The 23,133-nt window shown below is 41.6% G+C and overlaps 1 protein-coding gene across 2 annotated transcripts in view; it reads left to right on the top strand.

Moving 5' to 3' along the window:
* hdac4 (histone deacetylase 4) overlaps window positions 1–23,133 on the top strand; it is a 136,184-nt gene that overhangs the window by 52,732 nt on the left and 60,319 nt on the right. The window contains exons 1-4 of one of the 2 annotated variants that reach the window (XM_022210044.2): window positions 15,203–15,543; window positions 21,620–21,823; window positions 21,932–22,077; window positions 22,758–22,908. In XM_022210044.2, the coding sequence (XP_022065736.1) occupies window positions 15,540–15,543; window positions 21,620–21,823; window positions 21,932–22,077; window positions 22,758–22,908 (505 nt within the window). In that variant the 5' untranslated portion in view covers window positions 15,203–15,539. Of the gene's footprint in view, window positions 1–15,202; window positions 15,544–21,619; window positions 21,824–21,931; window positions 22,078–22,757; window positions 22,909–23,133 lie in introns of those variants that run through there. The other variant, XM_022210043.2, reaches the window with a different exon arrangement.

The following is a 23,133-nucleotide window of genomic DNA, read 5'->3' on the forward strand; positions in this document are numbered from 1 at the left end:
TAAAAATTTATTGAAAATTAAATAATCAAAATCAGCCATCACTTTTGAATTGTTGATTAACATAATTATTTTAAAAAACAAACTAATGAAATAGGGCTGGACAAAAATGATGGTACCCATAACTTAATATTTTGTTGCACAACCTTTTGAGGCAATCACTGCAATTAAACGATTTCTGTATTTGTCAATGAGCGTTCTGCAGCTGTCAACAGGTATTTTGGCCCACTCCTCATGAGCAAACAGCTCCAGTTGTCTCAGGTTTGATGGGTGTCTTCTCCAAATGGCATGTTTCAGCTCCTTCCACATATGTTCAATGGGATTCAGATCTGGGCTCATAGAAGGCCACTTTAGAATAGTCCAACGCTTTTCTCTCAGCCATTCTTGGGTGTTTTTGGCTGTGTGTTTTGGATCGTTGTCCTGTTGGAAGACCCATGACCTGCGACTGAGACCAAGCTTTCTGACACTAGGCAGCACATTTCTCTCCAGAATGCCTTGATAGTCTTCAGATTTCATCGTACCTTGCACACTTTCAAGACACCCTGTGCCAGATGCAGCAAAGCAGCCCCAAAACATTACTGAGCCTCCTCCATGTTTCACCGTAGGGACAGTGTTCTTTTCTTCGTATGCTTGGTTTTTGAGTCTATGAACATAGAGTTGATGTGCCTTACCAAAAAGCTCCAGTTTGGTCTCATCTGTCCAAAGGACATTCTCCCAGAAGCTTTGTGGCTTGTCAACATGCATTTTTGCAAATTCCAGTCTGGCTTTTTTTCAGCAGTGGTGTCCTCCTTGGTCGTCTCCCATGAAGTCCACTTTGGCTCAAACAACGACGAATGGTGCGATCTGACACTGATGTACCTTGGCCTTGGAGTTCACCTTTAATTTCTTTGGAGGTTGCTCTGGGCTCTTTGGATACAATTCGAACGATCCGTCTCTTCAATTTGTCATCAATTTTCCTCTTGCGGCCACGTCCAGGGAGGTTGGCTACTGTCCCGTGGGTCTTGAACTTCTGAATAATATGAGCCACTGTTGTCACAGGAACTTCAAGCTGTTTAGAGATGGTCTTATAGCCTTTACCTTTAAGATGTTTGTCTATAATTTTTTTTCGGATGTCCTGGGACAATTCTCTCCTTCGCTTTCTGTTGTCCATGTTCAGTGTGGTACACACCTTTTCACCAAACAGCAGGGTGACTACTTGTCTCCCTTTAAATAGGCAGACTGACTGATTATGAGTTTGGAAACACCTGTGATGTCAATTAAATGACACACCTGAGTTAATCATGTCACTCTGGTCAAATAGTTTTCAATCTTTTATAGAGGTACCATCATTTTTGTCCAGGCCTGTTTCATTAGTTTGTTTTTTTAAATAATTATGTTAATCAACAATTCAAAAGTAATGGCTGTTTTTGATTATTTAATTTTCAATCAATTTTTATTTATTGTTACTTTTGTGAGTTTCAAGTGATTTCAGTGAGAATTGTGGGTTTTTCCTTCTTTAACTGAGGGGTACCAACAATTTTGTCCACGTGTGTATACTTTATTTAGACCAACGCAGTCTGAAAAGGCCAACAGATTATCTAACCCTCTTTCATTTTCCCGCTCTTGCCCTAGGTTGAACGTGGGTTAGATATCAACTTTGTTGAGCTGACGTCTTTAATACAGATAGAGATTAATTTAGCGATATTGACATTTATAGGTCATCTAAATGACTCCCTACCAAGTGAGAGAAACGGAGGGAATGCAAATGTGTGGGTGAGTGAGCATACTGAGAGAAAAAGTAAATGTGAAACTTTATGATGCACTGTAATCTGTGGTTTCTAAAAAAAAAAAAAAAAAAAAAAAGCATTAGCTCCACTGTAGCCCACGTTCTCTGCTAATAATGGTAGATGGGACCAGTGTGGGTTAAACACATTTTCATATTTTCATTAGACCCCTATCACACACACATTTTCTGTATTTTGTGGTGTTTACTGTACATGTGAATGCGTTTCCATAGACAAAGGTAAAATGACACTAGCAAAAAATATCAAGGACAAAAATCCGTGATATAAAACTAATGTCAAACAAGTATCACTATCTCTTTAATGTTAGTCACATAGTTTTCTGTTGTTTAATCTGAATTTCAAGGACTTTCTGGACATTTATTTTTCACTGTTGGCTCATTTTTCATTGCAGTATAAATTCCACAAAACAGAACCACTAAAAGTAAAGAGACATTAGAATAGCATAAATTACAAAAAAAGATAGAATGGTAAATGGAATTTCTTTGGTTATTAATTAAACAAAATTTAAAAAACAACAACAAAACACTGCAATCTTAATGTACAACTTTATCCCTACTGTGTCCATTACTGTTACCAATCCTGGAAAAAATAGTTCATTTACACACTGTTGATATTTTACTACTTAGATTTTCAGTGTTTCCATACTTGTGCTCTCTTTGTCAGAGGACTGCTGGTTTATGTTTGGCAAATGTTTAGATGAGACATACAGAATTAAGTGGGTTTGATGAAATTTCACATTTTTTAGCTAAGAGTTTATTAATAATATCACACACTATGAAAGTTAAAAATCTCATGCTCGTCCTCTTCACTTTCTGACTGGTAATCGTTGTCAGGCTTTTGGGTTATGACTCGATGTTAGGAATAGGACTAGCAGAGATGCACACAGGTGAGAAATCGTATGGAAAAAAAAAAACATGAATTGTCTTCGGAGCAGCTTGAGTGGCCGTTGGCATTGCATCTGCAAATCTGTAACTCTGCTGGGAAAATGGAACACCAGCGGTCCAAAAAATATTCCCTCGTTTGGTGTTTTGATGATGTGGTGAAGAGCGCTGAGTAACACATCGGGCCAAAATCTTCCATGAGTGTTCAGTTAGGTTGAGATCTGGTGACTTTGAGCGCCGAAGCCTGTGATGCACTTCACTTTTATACTTCTCAAACCATTCAGTGACTCCATCCTGGAAAAGAACACTGCCATCAGAATAGAAGTGTTTCATCCCAGGATAAAGGTGATCACGCAGAACATCTTTTATTGATTTGTAGTGAACCTTCCCTCCTTAAGCGGCAAGTGGAGTGGTTTCACTTCAGTAAATAACACAAACCAACAGTTAAAATATCACAGCTTCAAGCATTGCTCACCTGAAATTACTTAAAATGTCAGTATCATTAAGATACATTTTCATCAACCAGTCCTTTTGGACTAATTGCAATGTGCATTTGTTCGAGTATCATTTGCACTTGTAAATGCTTTTAAAATGCTGAGAAACAATGTTGAACAAAAGGCGCCTGGATATGAGTCTAACTGATCGTTTCTGAAGGCTAATGCATTTGTTAGTGTTTACTTCCATGGTCAAATCATTGGACTGAATAGCTGAATAAATTCACTCAAAAAATACAGACTTTGTTCCAGCCCTAAGAATAACTAAATGTTTAAATGCCTGCCAAAAAAAGGACAACAGCATTTTATTGGAATAAGCACTGTACAATGCTCTATTAACACATTCATAAGATGTGTTAGAATTAATTAACTGTGTGCCAAGAGCAACAGTGACACTTCCTGTGTGTGTGTGCGTGTGTGTTTGTTCTCTGCTGTGAAGTCCATTTCAACACGAGCCCTAATGAGACTGCAGCAGCTGCAGTCGTCGCTGGTGACCTTAAAGTCACCAGGCTGTGTGCGGTTGTGCATTTTTAAAAAGTTTGGGATCAAAATTGGAATGAGCATCAATTAGAGTGAATGAGATTTTGCAGCGGAAATGTAAAAAAAAATGAGGGAGAGAAGCATTGAGGAGGATGATGAGGAAGACTCTGTGATGGAAACAGATTTGGGTGCATATTAATCAGGATGACTAAATTGCGCACAGGAGGAGGTACTAAGAGGAACAGAAGTCGGCACCTTTCAGAGTCACTTCCACTCTTGGATGTGAATGTAGGTTTGAGCATCTGTTTGTATCTGTGAATGCACATGTGATGTTTGGAGAAAATTGCAGACTAAACAAACATGCATTAATGAATGTGTGTGTGTGTTTGTGTGGCATGTCTATCCATCCATCTATCCTGCCGTAAAGGCTAAACTGGGCTTTTTTTTTTTTTCCCCCTCCGCAAGCCAAAACAGCTTTCTCCCACTCTGCACAAATTAGCAGCAGCCCACGCTCCACTCACACATAACTGTCAGAGCACAGACGCTGCAGGGAGTGAGGAGGAGGGAGGGGAAGGTGAGAGAAGTGATGAGGAAGGAGGAGGAGAGAGGAAGACAAATTGAGAGGAGAGGATGGAAAAATAGAAGAGTAGAGTGGGAGAAGGAGCAGAAGTGACAGATAATGTAGACCAGAAGTGGTTTTTGTAGCTCGCAGAAGGGCTTCGTTATGGCTCCTTTCATCAGTGCCTGCCTGGCGTGCACTGTTGTAATCGGCGAGAAACGTGACAGTTGTCTTTTTTTAGTTTTTTCTCAGTCTTAAGGCTTTGTGCACATGTCCATTTTCTGTCTGCACGGCACTGATAATCAAGCTTAGCTGAATGAGAGGCAGCGACAAAGTTGACAGAGGATGAAGAGCGGTTCACGCAGTCATTGACAAACCTGTTGGCCGACTCCTGTCCTCTGGCTTATCTTATCTTTATTTAGAGTTGTCAATAATACATGAGCACTTAAGAACCTGAGAGCGGGAGTAGGTAGAATAAATGCAATGAATGGAGGTGGGTGGGGGAGATGGAGATGGTAAAAGTGAGAGACAGGAGGGGAACAGCAATTTGAGGAGAAGAGGGCCTGGATAAGTAGAAAAAGAGGGATGAGGAAAGGCACATTATGCAAATATCAGCAGCCTCATTACCATTTCAAAACTCTGGAAAGGAAATCACAAAAAGTGGAGAGAAACACTTTTTGGACCACGCCAAATTATTTCTCACTCTGCATCTCCATTCCTACACACACACACACACACACACACACACACACACACACACACACACACACACACACACACACACACACACACACACACACACTCACACACTTTTCTCTTCATGAGGACACTCACTGACATAATGCATTCCCTAACCTTAACCATCACAGCTGAATGTCTTACTCTAACCCTGTGGAAAAGCCTTCGTAGCCTTGGTTTTCACATAAAACTTTTCCTCAAAATGGAATACACATTTCTGAAATAACAGATGTGAACAGAAGAGTGGAAATGCGCTTTAAAGGTGACAGGATTAGTGTTGAAAAGCCAGAGATGGAGAGCGAGGTGTGTTCCAGAGGACACCCCTCCTGTAGGTCACCATGACCAGACACTTGTCTGTCTGCCAGACCCCTGCTGCCTCCCTCCCTACTGCTCTCTGGAAAATGGGGGTTTTGTGTCTCTGCGCATGACTGAGTGCTTGACCTTAATCCTGACATTGTTAATACGTGTGTTTGTGTTTGTTTTTACTCTGTTAATGTAAAAACAACATGCCCGACACACTATGCTCTTTGGGGCTTGAGAGACACATCGGATTTGCCTTATTTTCACATCATCTTCGTTTTTCTTTTCTGCACACAGTCTCTCATCACCACTATTTTTGCTCTTACTGCAGTTGATCCTCAAAATCACATGGGGAAGGCAGCTTTTCCCCCAGGAAAAGTAGTGTCCGTGGTGAGTCAAAACACTAAGTCATTTTGCAACACAAAGTCTGAGACTTGCCAGGAAATATTTCACTTACTGAGCTGAACAAGTAATCAAATTCAAATTGAAATCAGAATTTAAAACAGTGGAAAATGTCAAAGGTTGCAATGTAGGATTTACAGGGTGTGGCTATTTAAGAATGAGACTAAAGCTGTAATTCAGTCTTGTTTAATTTGAGTAGACTGAAGCTTTCAGGAGCTGTTATGTTTGATCAATGTGTACTGCATTGTTCAGGTTGTTTACAGTGATTTGACATAAGCCCCGTCTCATATAATAGCCACACCTCGTACATTTTGCAGCATGTCTGACCCACTGTTTAAACTGTTTAACACAACAAATTTATGCTGACTTTCTTGTGTGACACACATTTTATAGTGTTTCATACAGCAAAGCTCAATCACATGTTTTAAATCTATTATACAGTGAATATTGAACCTAAGTTTGGCTTTCTAAAACAAGAAAAACATTCAGAGAGCACAGCACTCCACCAACACTGCTCAGTCATTTGATTTCCGACGGATAAGTCCTGATAAGTCTGCAGCGGTGGATTTGTAGTAGCATCACAATCATGTGATTGTCACCAGGTAGCTGTAGTAGCGTTCACTTGTTGTCATAGTTACAGTGACGCTGTGTCGCTATCTTGCAATGAAACAGAAATCTTTAACAAATCCATGTATTTAGACTATAAGCCACATCACTGCCAGAATTTAATGAGGTAGTCCTTGTGTCATTTCTGACCTTCCCTGAAAATTTCATTCAAATCTTTTATTCTGTTTTTGGGTAATGTTGCGCACAGGCAGACTAACAGACGAGAAGTTCATGTTTGAGCAGAGTCATGGTAAGCTGCTGTGTGGGGAAGAAAGAAGCGAAGTGAAATGACAACGCAACATTCCTTGTAAGGGTGAATAAAAAGGGCTAGAGAGACTTCAGATCTGCACCTGCTTAAATCAGCACTATTCCTTATGGAGATCACCTGTTTTTATGCTCGTAGTCACCAGGGAGCCCACATGGCTGTCCGGCCCTGGTCCCAGCCCTTCAGTTGGGCCCCCAGAACCACCTACCAACCCTTCTCACCCTCCTCTCTCCCTGACCTGGCATCGATCCTCCTGTTTGGTGCCAGTTTGGTGTAGGCAGGAGTTAGCGGGCAGCTGCTACTTTTCTGCTAAGCCACTGTCACTGTCACGTACACACACTCACATACTAACAACCGTGTCAAAGTCATTGCCCAAGGGATTTCTCCAAATGGTTCTCTTGAACTCCTGATGAACTGAAATATAATCCTCCACACTTTGCTTCACGTCATCTCCCTGAATCTGTCTTTTTATTTCTCCTGCACATAACAGTTTTGGAATAATTTACATTTATTTAATGTTCTTTAAAGGATACTAGAAAGTGTGGTGTATGTACGAGCAATAGGTTTATGGCTGCACGTAAGGCAAACCTGAAGCTTTGGGAGAGCATGAGGTGAAATTACATTTTATCCTGAAAGAAAGATTGGAGTTATAAAGGCAATACAAGACAGTGTACCAGTGTCTAATTATATTTACAGACATAGCCTGAGGTTGTGGCCTTCATGTCAACCCTGTTAAAGAGAAACACACACATACGCATTCAGGTCTAAGAAAGTATGGCACAGTGCTTAGAGCCAGACTTGTTTGTGTCTTCCAGCAGAACAGGCAATGCCTTAACCTACTTTGTCTGCCTCAGTGCCATTATCCTGACAGCTACAGCAGGTTGTGACAGTTTGTGTGGATGTAGTGGAGCCAGAAAGACTTTTACCATGTTACCATGCTATAAATTTTGCATATGGCCTGGTGTGTTTTGCTGTTTTGGTTGGCTGGCTTGGCTTTCGAAGGCCTTGTAGACGTCTGGAGAGAGGTTGTGTTAGCTGGTGTGTGTGCACGAATGCATACAAAATCTTGGAACTTCATTTTGGCTTGATGGTAATATTGTCAGACAGACAGGAAGTCAGGAGAAAGGCATGGGGGTTGGGAGTGCCAGAGACGTGGTGGTTATGTGGTAGGATCTGGTAACCAGGACATCCCAATACAAACTCTGTTATGAACCTGAAAAGAAAAAAAAAATCTCGGGTTTACAATAAATGTTTTAGTTTGATTTTATCGAGCTATCAACCCTTTGAACACCACCAGCAAATTTAAAAAGGCAATTTAAAAGATGACCTTTGATCACAGCTAGAAACTACTTCTAAAACAGCAGTTTCATTGGAAAACTAAAACTACCAAATCTAAGCTTAAATTTGGGGATATTTCATGAAAATCAACTTGTTCTCATGTCTGATTCAAAACAAAATGCCAAAAATGAATAATTTGCTTGTTGACTCAGCTGTACCCAGCAATCATTTGATAATAATTCAGTGACTTTTACAGCTGAACTACATGGAAGAAGAAGTTCTTTCTACTTCTAGCAATGCTTGTGCTGTTTCCATAGGTGTGCAGGACCCAATGCAGTGAAAAATGTGCCCACAGGAAACAAAATGTGACAGAAGCTAAAAATGTCCCAAAACTAACTTGGGTTCACATGGTTAGGATATTAAAATCAATATTTGTCATTTAATTTTGAAGCTATAGTGTGTTATATGCATTATTTGTGACAATTAGCAGTTAAATTGTTCATATACTGGGACAATTAACCACTGGAGGCTATCTTAAGAGAAAAGCAGGGTATGCCCTGGACAACTGTAATAAGGATCATAAATATATAACAAGAAGGCAGAGGGGGCAGTCTTGGTGATAAGTTAGTTCTTTCTACTCTGGGTCACCAACCAAAAAACAAGTTAAACAGCTCAGTCAAATGAACATGTTTATACCATCCACTCCTGACACACAGCCATCTGCCAGCCATACCACATCTGTTCTGTGAAGCAGCCTCAGCAGAGCAGGTAAAATTTTATGGTGCACAGGGATTCCTCCATTTTTTTACTCAAAGCTCACCGTTGTCCGAGTTGACTAAAGATTACGTTTCTTGGAAAATTCTTCTCAGAAAACTTATAGTTTCATTGAATTGATTTCGATCTGAAGAATTTAAATGACTTCTATGCTTGTATGTGGGGGGAGGAAATGTTGCCATTTTGTTAACCCTGACTGCTGAAATGAATTCAAGAACTTCTGTAACCAACAAACTTGTATCACTTGTTTTGGTCTGCATCTGCGGTTTCCATTACTTCACCCCTCTACCAATTTAAGGCAAATGTCTCACCAGCTCACATATTACCATCTGTATACCAACAGGTGATCATATCAGCAGCCAGAACTGTGAGTAGTTTCTTCATGCTGCTAAATATTAAACAATATTATAGTCATTAGAGCAGGCGGAAGGTCTGTATATAACATTTTGTAGTATTTTTAAAGTTAGGTCTTACCAAGTTGTACAAATCACAACCATAGTGTGTGTCTTTGTCTCTGTGTGAAGATAAACAGATGCATATTATGCACATTGTACTGCGATGCTTTGCTCTTTTGCTTCCTGTTAAAATCACTTGTTAATGTAGAGGTGTGTTTTGTAAAGGCTTTTAAAACCCCTAGCAAGACCATATGGACCTAGAAGAGTCCTCTGGAAGCTATCTATTATGGATGACCACTCCAAGGTTCAGACCTTTGCTTTTCACTCGCAAGGGGTTTGCTAGCATCTGGCCAGGACACCATCGCAGCCAGGGGCTAGCCCTCCTCAGTCCGGGAAGTGGAGTTCATTACAGACAAGCCTACAGCCTAATGGCTACAGCATGGCTGTCAGCAATAGACTGTGCCTCACCACAGACTCATTTAAGAGTAGAAATAGATGATGGTTTGCTGCTTGTGATTGTCTGTGTCAGTTTTCTAAGTGGAGTGGACTTCTAAGAAGTTTGAGAAAAAGAAGCGAGTTGGGTGTTTGCAGGACTGGTTGCTCTTATACAAAATAATCAACCACCCTGCAAGTATATATGCCATGAAATACAAACCATTGTTCAAGTGAAAGAAACTGGACAAGATTCTTCATCTGCACCAGCATTCATCCTTTTTTCATGCTTGCTCATAGTACGAATCCTTGATCTTTCCTTACATACCTGGACTCACCTTTCTTTTTCTCCATTTATAGCTGTAGCTATCTTTGCTTTCGCTATGCCTGTTTACATTATTGACAAGGCCTGTGTTAGACAAGTTGCTATACTCTGTACTCAAGCTATTGTGCACGAGGGCACTCCAGTGACCCATGTGATTTTTAAGAGCACAGGGTGCAGCGTGGTAAGCTGACATCTTTCATAAGTTCAGTTTAGCATCGCTGACGGCTAATGGCTCTCTGTCTGGTGTGAGCTCGGTGCAGACGGGGAAGGCATTACCACTGAGATGGAAGGAGAGGACGTAAAATATAAATGAACGGGAGCTCCCCACTGCAGCCAACAGCTCAAATCATCTCTTTCTGCTACCATGTCTGCTTTTTAAGAAGCTGTTTTGAAGCCTTGATGTTTCAAGGTTTTCCTCAGAACTGGCAGAATTTGATTGTTGTTGGGCGTATTTTTGGTCGAGCTCGCTACCTGAAGGAGATCAGTCTGGCAGCCTCAAACAAATTTGATCTGAGGATTGTCTTGTGTGTCTTTTGTGTGTGTACACGTGGGTTTATAGAGCACAATTCAACACCAAATCAGCTCCAGTGAAGTATACAGCAGATCAAATAAAAGTGTTTAGCTGCATAATCCAGCTCTTTGTCTTTAGATATCCCTATATGCATAAACAAGAGAAAGAAGGAGTACATCGGAGCAGTGTTTGTTTACACATGCACTGGTTTACAATCACGAGATTTGTCTGTGTGTGTTATTTGCTGTGCCTTGACGTAAGAAAAAATGTCCTTCCATTTAGATTAGATATTGCTCATGAACAGGGGTTGGCAATGTCATTAAATAGTTTATTTAAGTATTTATCAACAAAGAGATTTATACTGTGATACACTTAATTCTCTGGAAATTCAGTTCTAAGTTACTTTTTGGCCAAACAACCAGATGGAAATACAATCAAAATGCGTCATAACATTTATTTTATCATTATCACCATAAAACAATACTTCCCACTGATTTGCAACATTGCCAGTAATGCCTGATTCAGATATTAAGCTTGAGGGGTTGTGAGAGAAGTGGGAAAACATATTTTTGCTGCACCAAATTCTTAATATTTTTCTGTAGTCCCCCCCCCCAATATCTACTTTATCTCACGCAGTATAATGGGTCATTTTTCTTCTAAGCCCTCTGCTCTTTTGTGGACATGCTTCCAGTTGGTAGACATGTTTTGTTTTAAGGGGTCATAAGCCAAAACTGGTTGGGAAGCAATGGGCTGACAAAACCAGGGATATTAAAGTAGCACCTCTCTCTGCAGACATTGTTCTGTGAAATCTCTGCTGCTTTGCGAACCATTTCCCTGTATAGACATTACATTATGATATCTGACAAGTCTCGTAAAAAAAAAAAAAAGACAGTATTCTAGTGGGACTTCAGCTTGGTTTTGAGGCGTATATACTGTACCTTCATCTCTGTAGTTAGTCGGACTGTGAGAGCCATGCAGCAACTCACAGGTTACCAGCTAACTGATCGGTTTCCTTTTTTGTGTCAGTGTAGTGCAAAATATACAAAGCAAATATTATAATATAAAAGTGGAGTATATGATTCTCATCCAGAAATTTTGACTGAATGAATTTCATTTGTGTCTACACAGCGCAAGTTTTGTGAATGGGAAACAAAGTGGCTCAGACTAATCCACACAACAATTTCTCACTACAACTTGTTTGAGCTTGTGGAAGTTTGTACACAGGACAGGCGACGGAGTGGTGGGGTTAAAGGGGTCTACATGCACCCATGAACACATACACAGAACAAGAAGGACGGTAAATTTAAACACGATAACAGCGAAAGCACCAGAATTGCAGACTCCATCTCTAACTTTGCTGCCATGTTAATTAAAAAAGACAAGTGTTAGTATATATTTGAGGAAAAAAAGTAGGATTCTAGCATTAAATCAATACTTTATTCAAACTTCTGCAGAGCTGATTAAATTACGACATGAAGAAAGGTAGTTTCTCATATTCTTCATCAACTAATTATAAATTAGGAAATCATTACGCTCAATAAATCCTAGTCCCGCTGCTTAAAATGCTGATGATTGTTTAAAATAGAAGTTTCAAATTTAGTGTGCGCGTTTTGAGATTCCCCAAGATACCAGTCAATGGGACGAGAGGCAGAGAGAACGAGACAGAGAGAGGGATGTAAAGGGGGATGGGGGACACTGAGAGAGTGAGTGTGTATTATAAATAACCCAAATCAATAATAAACGACACAGTATCTCATATATTTGGAGTTGGTTTTGGGGGTTCTCTGGGGAGATGGATGAAAAAAGCAACCCTCCTTCCCCCCCCATCCCACCATCCCTCTGTCACTATGAAGGGGGGGGGGGGGGGGGGGGGGGGGGGGGGCAAGAGCGTAAGATGGTACAAAAATAAGAGTTGCTGTTTTTTCTCCCGCCTGAGCATGAGCAGGCTTGTGGTTATGGTTTGCATGTATGCCTTGTGTGTGAGTGTGTGTGAGTGTGTGTACATTACGAGTCGGACGCCATCCATTACTTATTCATCAGTCCTGTCTGCCTGGTTGCCACACTGTGTACTTCAGCATGCCTTGCAATCATTATGCCACATGTATTATTTAAGGCACACGTGCGCGCTGACTCTGATGCAGATAGCTACACAAGCTATTTATCTCAGATACACTCACTTATCGCCTATTCTGGTTCTCTCTCAGGCTGTTGCAAATAACTGCCAGCTTTCACATGCATTCACCGTGGAGTGCAGATTTCTAGGTTTTCTACATACTTTTAATTATACATATTGCTATTAAATGATGAGCATAGAAGCCATACCTAGAAGTCCTCTATATGCTCCAAGTCTCAGCACGTGGCGCTGCACAAACTGTATTTATTGTCTCTCTATGCAGAATTGTTGCACAGTCTCCATGCTTGTTGCTTCATATTGGAATCTTTGCCAAAGCAAGAACTGACTGTGATGTAAAAAGCAATGTTTGACCTCCTGTGGTCTCCTGACTGGCTGGTCTGGATCAAAGAAAGCTTAATGGTTAGACTTGCATCAAACAAAGCAAAACAGTGTCACCTTTTATCAGTGCAGAATTTTGTGTGTGTCTTGCACATAAGCGTCTGGATGGCTGTCCTAATAAGATCAAAATGTACAACAGAAGTTTTATTAATTAAGCGCAAGATCTGTGTTTTTCTGATACACTTCTACACTTGTAGCTACAATCATAGAGGAAATTAATCATAACTGCTTCTATGACATGTGAGTGGTCTAAACAGGCTCAGGAAGGCACTTGTAATCTTCAACAATTCTTCTTTTTTGTAGGCCAAAAAATAGTTTCCAAAGCTGCCCACATATATTCAAATGTTCGTTTTTGTTTGACAAGTTGCTGGGTCACCGCCACTGTTCTTTGACCATGCTTCTTGCCCACCAACCCATGTCCATGGATTGATTGTCAATGCAAAGTTCACAAGGTGTTCTTCTGCTCAGTCTGGTCACTGCCCTTCCTGAGGGTGATTCTCTCTGTTCTAAAAATGAAATGGTGTTTGTGTGCGTGTGCGTATGCCATTGTGGCTTGGGATCAGCAGCATTAGCTGTTATCAGTGTCATGGCTGCATGAAGCTTAGCTAAGCCTTTGACGTCAGCAGCATACAACAAGCTGATAACGCAGGCCTTTATCGCAGCCAGGTGTGTAGGTGTGTTGTCTGATCAAACAAAACTTCGCTTCCTGGATTCTACGCTGAACTTCAAAAATAGCTTCTGCAAACACAGAATCAGACCACCCCATGTGCACCTACATGCACACATACATACATGGACACTTATGCACACAAAAATTTGTTGATGTGATGTGTGCAAAAAACACAAAGATGATCTGATGAGTGATCGAATAGATAGACGTGGTAAATGTGAGGGGAGATCCCGTTATTAACCAACTACATTTGAATGCAGCTGGTTTTAAAATAAGATGTAGTGGTAAAGTATTTATCAGTGTTGCATACAAGTAAATGTGCCAGTAATGCGTCCTTGTTTGTCCATCGCTGGTCTGCAGACAGCTTCACGTATTATTTTTATTTTGGATGGATATGTATCATTTCTAGCACATTCTATGTAGCAGGCTGTCTCTGGCGCTAAGAACCAGTAGGGCTTAGATATATTTATTGTTGCATGCAGTTTCCGTACTCCAATCTCAATCTGTCCTGACTATATTGTTAAGTTCTTCATACCACAGAGAACTTATAAGCTCTTGCTAACGAGGGTCAGTTTTTCTTTGTTTGTAGCTCTCCATGTAGTTGAATGGGCATCTGTTTCCCATCAGAATCCAAACTTGCACAAGTGGTAGCCACAAGTTAAAACGTTCACAATTGCCCAATTTTACTCAAAATATGTGAGTCTTTGTTGCCAGCGGCAATGCTTTCAATTCTGAATGCTGCATCTTGTTGCTTCTTCAACTGCTGAGCCTGTATGGCTGAAAGGGAATCATAAATCATCCCCTTTAAGCACAAATGCAGTTGTTTTGTTTTTTTTTAATACAGTTACACTCTCCAAGTAAACAACTATTCACTCTGCGGTCAGCCCCATTCTGACTGTTTCTGTTCACACCTTTTGGTTGATTATCAAACTGCCCATTGATATGACAGCAGGACATATGTCGGGTGTCGCCCCCAGAGGAGCACTTGTCATCAGTGGACTGATTCCACTCAATAGACGAGTCCTTCAGCAGCCCTAATTGCTCCTCATTATCATTCACTCCAAAACTCATCTCTAATTCGCAACTCACTTTTCAGCCATCCATAAATAAATCTGTCTCTGCTATGATTCAGCTTCTCACTCTCGGTTTATTGGTCATGCTTTCTTTCTAAGAATTAGTCACTAAACTACGTCAATGCAGCTTCCTCAGATATTTATGTATTTGTTTAGGTTTCTCAATTTCTGCGCTTTCCCTGTATTTTGTGTAATATACTCGCCTTGTTTGAGAATTTAGAAATTGCTGCCTTGTTCAATTAGGTCTATAATTATTGTTTTAAGGTGTCGGGAACCTGTGACATTCAAGCAAATTTGCTCATGGTGGGTGCTCAAAAAGAACTGAATCTGGATACCAAACTGTACTCATGTATGTGTGCAGTGGGCAGAGAGAGATGTCTGACATATCGTCACTGGTTGTAAAATGTTCCCCTTACAAGGCCGAGCTACATCTATTGTTAGTTCAACTTCACAGCGACTGTCTGTGTGCTGTGTGTAGGAGGGTTTCAGATAGAAAGATCCACAAACCTGTGAGTGCAACAAGTAAATCGCATCAAAAAAATGTCGGTAAGTGTAACATTGAACAGAGGTGGTGCATAAAAGCGTAGAGTTTGTCTAGTCAAATAAGAATGTGGTCGCAGTCTGACGCAGTCTGCCTCACCGTTGGTCTGGGAGTTGGGAGGTAGAGACGGAGAGAACGGCGCTCATAAAATGCTCAACATGCCTGAGACTGCCCTCTGATGTCACTGAGAGAGCAAAAGGGAGAGCGCGAGGGAGAGGGAGGAAGAGTGGGAGGGGACCAGAGGAGGAGAGGGAGGGAGAGGGAGAGAGAGAGTGGCAGCTGGAGGGCAGAGCAAAATAACGTCAGTGAGAGAAGCAGGGAGAAGCGACAGAGTGAGAGACGGACCGTGTGAAAGACGGAGAGGGACAGAGATCTGTTCTCACCGCCACAGCCAGGTTGGTCTGCTGGGTCTTTGCGCTGCAGTGGACTTTACAGTTCAGTTCTCTCTCTCTCTCTCTCTGATACTGTGCACTAGACACACACCACTCAAACGTGCAACAACCGGACAGCACGGCACAACTGATGGGTAAGAGCTCTTGTTGTTACGCAAGGATTACTCTGTAAATAGCGTGCAGGGAAATGTTTTGTGATATCTTTGCTCAGCTGTATTGTGCTTTTTGTTGTGTAAGGGATGTGTTGTTGTGGCTTTCACAGAGTTTGCTATTCATGTGTTCACTAATGAATTGTGATCTGTAGTCCTCCATGTGTTTCTATGCACTTGTTTTGCCAGTGGATATGTTACTGTGTGTGCATGTTCGCTTGCTTTAGGAGTGTGTGTGCGTGCGTGTGTGTTTGTGTACATGTTGATTTGCCGTGTGGGTGTGCAGCTTCGGGTAGTGACAGTGTTTATTGAATGGTACTGATGTATGGAGGCTCGCTCAGCACCACTCAGCGCAGCCTTTAACTGAATGGAGCAGATGGCAGTGGCTGGGTCTGTCCCTCCACACACTCTATTGTGTTCATCAGTGTGCATTTGCGTTTATGCCTGTGTGTGTGTGCGTGCACAGAAGCGTGTACAAAAGTGTTTAGACATTTACAAAAAATACAAAGTAATGAATATTTGTTATCTTTTTTTATTTGAGTAAAGTGCCTATTAAGAGCTTAATTTGCATGTGGTGCCCATTGTACATGCTGTGTCACCATGTGGCTCTGCAGCTCTCTGTTGTGGATCATGTGGAGACTCAGTATCCCAGTTCACTTTGAAAGTTAAAATCACAGTGCTTTGACACAGCTAACAGAGAAGCTCCTTGAAAAGTGCCCATGAAGATTTTGCACATCTTTGTATACCCAAATGTGAACACTCTAGACTCGTTTTAAAGGACTTGATTAGTTGCTCTTTGGCTCGTTCTGTCCAGCGGAGTCCGTCTGAGGGAACACTGACGAGCTGTCATCACAGGAAGATAAAAGAGAGATGAATAAAGACAAAGAGGTGGCGGCGCACACTACAACACACATACACACCCATCCCAGATTTGACAGCAAAGCGTTGAACTTAACATACATGCAGGCCATTTGTTGAATTACTTGCCTAGCATCATTGGTTCACCCTCCACCTCAAGCCCCACCCCTGCTCTCCTGTCCAACCAACCGCTGGCCACAATCCCACAAGTCGCCATGGCGTTTGCCTCCCTCCTCTGTGAGCACCTGTGACTGTAGGGCTCACGGCAGGACAACATTATGTCAGCGATTAGGATTCATTCTTAATATGCAAGGCTTGCACTGATGTCACTGGTGTGTGTCTTTGAGTAGCTTTGTTTGTGTCACACACATTTTGCTGACATTGTGTTTAAATCATGAATGTGCGTCAGGTTTCTCGCAGACTGTGAGTAAACATTCATGGGGTTTTTCCTCTGAGTGCACTGATGCCCAGTGGGGTGAGGAACTCCCTTGGGAATCCTGCTCTATAAATAACTCCGTCTGTGTGATCCATATTCTTAGCCTGATCACGGCAGAGGGGGATGAGAGGAGGGAGGGAGAGGAGAGTCAGGGATAAAGGGACACAGAGAGGGATGGATGAAGAGATGAGGGAGACAGAAGAGGAGGCACAGGCTGACATTTCGGCAGCTTTATTTGTGTAGGTTTTCAGCGAGTTCAGCCGGATTTCCCTTCATCGTGCCTATAGCAGAGAACGCTAACAACTCTATGGGATTTTCACAAAGTAAACACAATTTCCTCTCTGCAAATCAACAGAGTTTATCTTACTTCCGCCCTTCATAGCTGTAATAGTCCTTCCAAGCTTTAATGTTCCTGCAGCTACTTAACATCTGCAGGCTTAGACACATTTAAAACATACTGTGTACATTTATAAACTGAACCTGAGAAGAAACAAACCTTTCAAATGCATAGTGTGCTTTTATATTAATATGGATTGAAATGACTGCATAACACTGGATTCATATCTTTCCTCTGGACTGCTTAGTCATGCCTGCAGCAGGAATATTTGCTTTATCATGTCTGCTGCTATGAGGGTGAGTCAGCTTGTGCAGTTACCTCTCCTTTTGTTGGCTCAGCACCATAACCTCATGCCACATTCACAGAGTGCTATCCTTGTAAGCTGGGCTAATTACTTCACAGGTGCCTGCCCCCTGTTGGGTGCTGTATGTCACCCTGTTTGTCTGCTGCTGGTGACAAAGCTTTGTTTACTATAAAAATGCTTCTTTATTCTGACAGTGTCTGAAATGATATTACTATAGCAGTACTGTGATCCTTTAGAAACATATCGGTTTGACCATGAACTGCCTGTGAGATACGCCACTAATAGGTTTTCTGTTGAAACTTTGGACACATCTTGAAGACAATGTTTGTATTAACCAGAGCAAAATCATCTGACAAACAGTATAAAAATACTGTTTTGATCAATTTTCATGTTGAAGAGATCTTTCAGTCCATATCTCCTAATGTGCACCTGATTGTGGAGTCTGAAACTCTAACACAAAATAAAAAACCTTCCCTCTTTTTCAACATGTCATAAATTTAACCAACTGCAGACGCAAAAACAACTGAGCACTGAAATGACTTGGAACAAACACTTCTCTGTGTCTGTGTGGTTCAGGTATGGGCTGTACTGTTGCTACATAAATACATCAAGTGCCCGTGTGCCTGGATGTGCAGCTTTGTGTAGCGAACATCACAGTCTGTAGCCAGCAATAGCTCTCGGTGTAGTCTTAATGTGCCAGCCAGTGTGGTTAGCCTCTGAGTAGCTGGCTGGAGCAGTGATTACACCACCTTCCCTCTTTCACTCCATCTCTGTCTCTCGCTGTGCACTTGTAGCCCCTCAGTTTGAGGATAAGTGGCTGTAATTCGTTTTTTTTGTTATTATAGTTTTCTGTCGTGCAGCCGGCCATTGCTTACGAGTCCAGAGGTGACCAGCCATTTTAACAGAACCCAATATCATAGACATTCAGGGTTTAAAATTACGTTTTTGTATTATTTAGGTATCTGAGATACAGAGCTTGCACAGTATTTCTACAAGATATGGCACAAAATTACATGTGCACATTATGCTGCATGTAGTAGTACAGTGTAATACAATGTGAAAGTATGTAAAAGATAATACCACAATTGTTTGGGCACATTTTTAGATATTTTACTTTTGTAATTATGTAATGAATTCGGACATTGCAACAACTTCTTTGCAAATATTTTTGTTTGATTGATTTTTATTAGCTTGCTTTGTAATTGCTGTTGTCAAAATATGCTTTCTTTCATTTCCTGTCAATTACAAAGCCACAGTATTATCTTTCAGGCCTTTATGGGGCTTTTTGTCCATTTTCCCAACAAGAATTTTTGGATTGTGTTGTTGCATGTGAAAATAAGAAAGCAGAAAATACACATTTCCTTTATGTAGTCTTTCAGCCTGGATGCAGTGAAAACAAGCGACCTTTGTAGAAATTTGATGTTTGATGTATTTTAATCATCTAATTTGGTAATCTCTGGTGTCAAAATCTGAGTTTCTTTATTTTTGGTAATTACAAAGCTAAATAAGGTAACTATAAAAAATTGGTAGATGGTAGAAATAATTATTAGACCACCTGTTGTTTCCTTTAAAAACTTCCCAAAGCAGGCCTTCAGCGGTGATCATTTTATTTGCATTTAATCATAGTGGTTAAATAATTACAGCGTCTTTCAAGGAACCCAGGAAAAAGTCTTATAGTAGTTCAGTACATGCAATAACTCGCATCTAAAAGTATGATGCATTGAAACTATGAAAACAATCGACCTTTGTGAAGTCTCTGTGGCATGTCGACTAAGGAAGGCACTTGAGAATGAAGACTGCGATGTTGGGGGCAAGTGCCATAACCCTATTTAGAGGAAATTGGATTGGCATTTGTGTCCAAAACTCACCTCAGTCTACATGGGAAAATATACAGCGGAGCAGGCGTTAATTAAGGTGATGATCCATGCATGCTTGTCTCTTTGAGGCTAAAACAGCCGGCGCTGGGATCCTTCTGAAAGGGGCCCCTGCATACAAAGTGGCACTCCGCGTGAAATGGACTGGCACGGCTCATGGGTAAACAAAAGGTTTTGTTTGTTTGACTTTGCTGTTTACTGCTTATTAGATATGTGTGTAAACAGTTGATAGGCATGTTTGTGTCAGTGCATGCGTGCACAGTGGATATGAGAGGTGGTGGGCTAAAAGTTTACCATGGTTCACTGGGAATGGCTTTGTCTGGTGATTGGCATCGCCTGTTGAGATTTAACAGGACAATCGGCGCCATCTACTAATGAGACGGTCTTTCTGTTGGCTTTGTAATATGTAAGTGACAAGGATACAAGTCATTAGGTCAAAGGTCCGGGAAATCTGACCTACACACTTGTATATTTGCAGGTCAGATGTCCCATATCTCTGCCTCCCTTTGCTTTGCTAAACCTGTCATTCTGATAGTTGCTAAAATCAGCTGGCATTATGATGTATGATGAAGAACTGTGCAGTTGGATAATGAAGTCCTCCACCCTTGTTTAATTAAATCTAAGCCTAACTCTTTCATCCTTTCAAAGTAAAGGACTAAGCAGAAGAAATCCTTCTAAAGTCCGGCTGTTAAGCAAGTCCTTACAAGGTTAGTGATACAACTAAACGTGCACACATGTGCACCAGTGAAGCACCAGCATGTCTGGCCTGGCCACACCCTTTCTTCTCTCCCTGCTGTCCCGTTGGGTGGTGTCGAGTTTCCTCCCGCACTGAAAACCTGCCCAGTACCAAAGATGTCATTGGCTGTCTCAGCAAGTAACTGCAACTCCATCGCCACCTCATTGGCCACTGGGGATGCCAGGACATTCATGATAGGCCGGGGATGCTTTGCACTGGTTTTAGGGTATTGATCACTGGCAGAGGGCTTGGCATGGTGCAAGGTGGTTCTCCACAGAGCAGATATTGATCAGAAAAGACTGAATGATGCACACGAGATTTAGAGCTTGAAGTCAAGCATGTATTTGGTTGCGTTAATTTGCAGATTTTGTGCCCTTGTTTTTGACCTAAGCACCTTAACAGGTTGCTCCTCACACTCATTCATGTATGAAGCTCACTTATATCAAAATCTTTCCTGGTTTTAGAACATTAAGCTTACATGTACTTGGAATGAATAAAGTACAGCAATGTCAGTGTTTGATCTCAGCATGCCATATTCAAGTTACATATCAAAGATTTAAATGCTGGCAAAGGTTTAATTAGAGTGTTTTCCCTGGTGTCATTTGGGGTTGTACTAGTGACTGTCTGTAATCTGATGTGTTGTTTGCTTGCTTTAGAGAAATAATCTGATTGCATTAGTACCTTACTAAATCAGACATATTTATTTTATTTTTTCTTTGGTTCCTACAATGCACCTCTAGAGTTCATAACATACCCGTGCTTTAACCATCTGACATGACATTTGGATGTTTTATACCTGTGATGTTTTATATATTGTTTGTTTTGCAGCACTCTAAATTGTATACTTGCATTGCCTGAGTTGGAGGCAAGAGATACAGTGTGTGGATTTTGAGTATGTTGTCATCTGTGCCCTCTCAGACCTTTGGCATTGTAAATCCATGTTTGTAAACATCAGAAAACATCCGTACACTTCCAGCATTGCACTTACAGTTAGCAAAATGTGGGGTTACTGCCCCACACGCACAGTACAAGTGGAAACATACACGCCACGCATGTCAGCAAATCCTTGCTGCGTGTTGCAGAGGGATTGTTTTTGTGCTTTCCTCTCTGATGTTTGGACATATTTATGTAAACAGTATATTTGGGAAGCTTCCTACACACTTTTCTCCCACCACAGAGATGATCTCTGGCTTTAAAAATCGCACACAGATTTTATGTTTTTGGTGCTTTGCTAATGCTCTTATCCAGTGTGTACAACTATAGTATAAAACAGACTTAAATCCTCAGCGTTGCAAGCAACCACAACCAGTGTAAAGTGCGACTGTAAGGGCTGCAGCATCCTGGCAGCTCAAGTAACAAGTGGTTATCTGTCTGATTTGCATCAGAAAAGATAAAGTTTTTGTTGCTATTAAAGAATATTAGAAAATAATGTGGGCCTTGACACATAATGATGAACTTTTACTATACGCTGACAGTCTAAACGGAAGCTTCTCTTTCTCACTTCCTTTTCTTTCAGTGGATGTGAGCACAGCAGCGCTGCCCACGCAGGTGCCCCACACCACCACAGCCATCCTTCCCATGGACCTGCGCGTAGTGGACCACCCTCACCACCACCACCAGCAGCAGCCCCCCTTTGGCCTGGTTCCCCCACCCCACCCTACACCGGCCACCTCCACAGCTTGTCCCGCATCATCTGAGACAGGCCGGGGGCCAGTCATTGGTAAGTGGTGATGATGTCTTTTTGTTTTGTGGTATCTCAACTGGTTTCTGCAAATGTGCTCTTCATTTTAGATACTCTGAGGGATTCAGTCTTCAAAATCTTTTACAGGCCACCAGGAGCAGCACCTGCAGCAGGAACTGGTGGCTCTCAAACACAAGCAGCAGCTCCAGAGGCAGCTACTGATCGCAGAGTTTCAGAGGCAGCATGAGCAGCTATCACGACAACATGAAGCTCAGCTGCAGGAACATATCAAGGTGAGGTGGTTGGATGGGAGGGGGAAGTAAAGGTCCTCTCCTCTCCTCTCCTCTCCTCTCCTCTCCTCTCCGTTTGTGTTTGAATAGTGGATGAGTGTGAGTAGGGAGTTCTTCCTTGAATACAGCAACTAAAGGGCTGTACTCAGCAGAAATGCATCTTATGAAGGACAGGAGGAAACAAGTGCATGTGTACATTTAAGTGGGTATGGCGGTGTAATTTGATCTGGTGGCAGAATTTTGCTGCTTAGTTATCTCCATGGGAACCTTGGCCCCAGTAAACCGTGTGTATGCCTGTGTGTGTGTGTTTGTGCGTGTGAATTTTGTACGCGACACACTGTGCTGAAAAGCCTCTCTCTGGTGTTGCTACGACCACAAAGCCAGCCAACAAGGATGATCAGTTTGTGCTGAAAATAACTCTGCTGCTTGTTGTCCAATCTGCTCAGTCTCCAGATTAGCATGGCTGTCATTATTGCACTAAAACTTGTTGATGTCATATGTGTCAGAAAAGCTAACTTTCAAATCCTACAATAAACCATGACTGCTCGTTGTCAAAACAATGTCTTCTTCAGCTTTGATTCTTGTAGCAACTTGATATCATGTAGTGACCTTTACCCATCCACTGTGTCTTCTTGTACTCTTTCTTACTTCCTTCAATCGTCTTTTGTCCTTCTTTTCACTAGCACCAACAAGATTTACTGGCGCTCAAGCACCAACAAGAGCTGTTGGAGCATCACAGGAAGATTGAGCAGCAACGTCATGAGCAGCAGCTGGAGAAGCAGCAGCGAGAACACAAACTCCAACAGCTCAAACACAAGGAGAGGGGACAAGAGAGTAAGTAGCACCTGCTGGAGAGAGTGATGTTTGAAGAAAGTGGCAACATATTAACTATGCGTGCCTGCAGAGTTGTTACAAGATGTCATAGAGTTGTCATGCACTGTACATTTTGTACCATCAGCACACATGACATCAACAAAATGCACAATATAAAGAACCAAATGAGTGGCCAGAAGAGGATCACTCCAGTGTTAATGAGAGAAGTCAGTGTGAGTGGTTTTG

The sequence above is a fragment of the Acanthochromis polyacanthus genome, chromosome 14 (assembly GCF_021347895.1).
Source record: "Acanthochromis polyacanthus isolate Apoly-LR-REF ecotype Palm Island chromosome 14, KAUST_Apoly_ChrSc, whole genome shotgun sequence".
Taxonomy (NCBI): domain Eukaryota; kingdom Metazoa; phylum Chordata; class Actinopteri; family Pomacentridae; genus Acanthochromis; species Acanthochromis polyacanthus.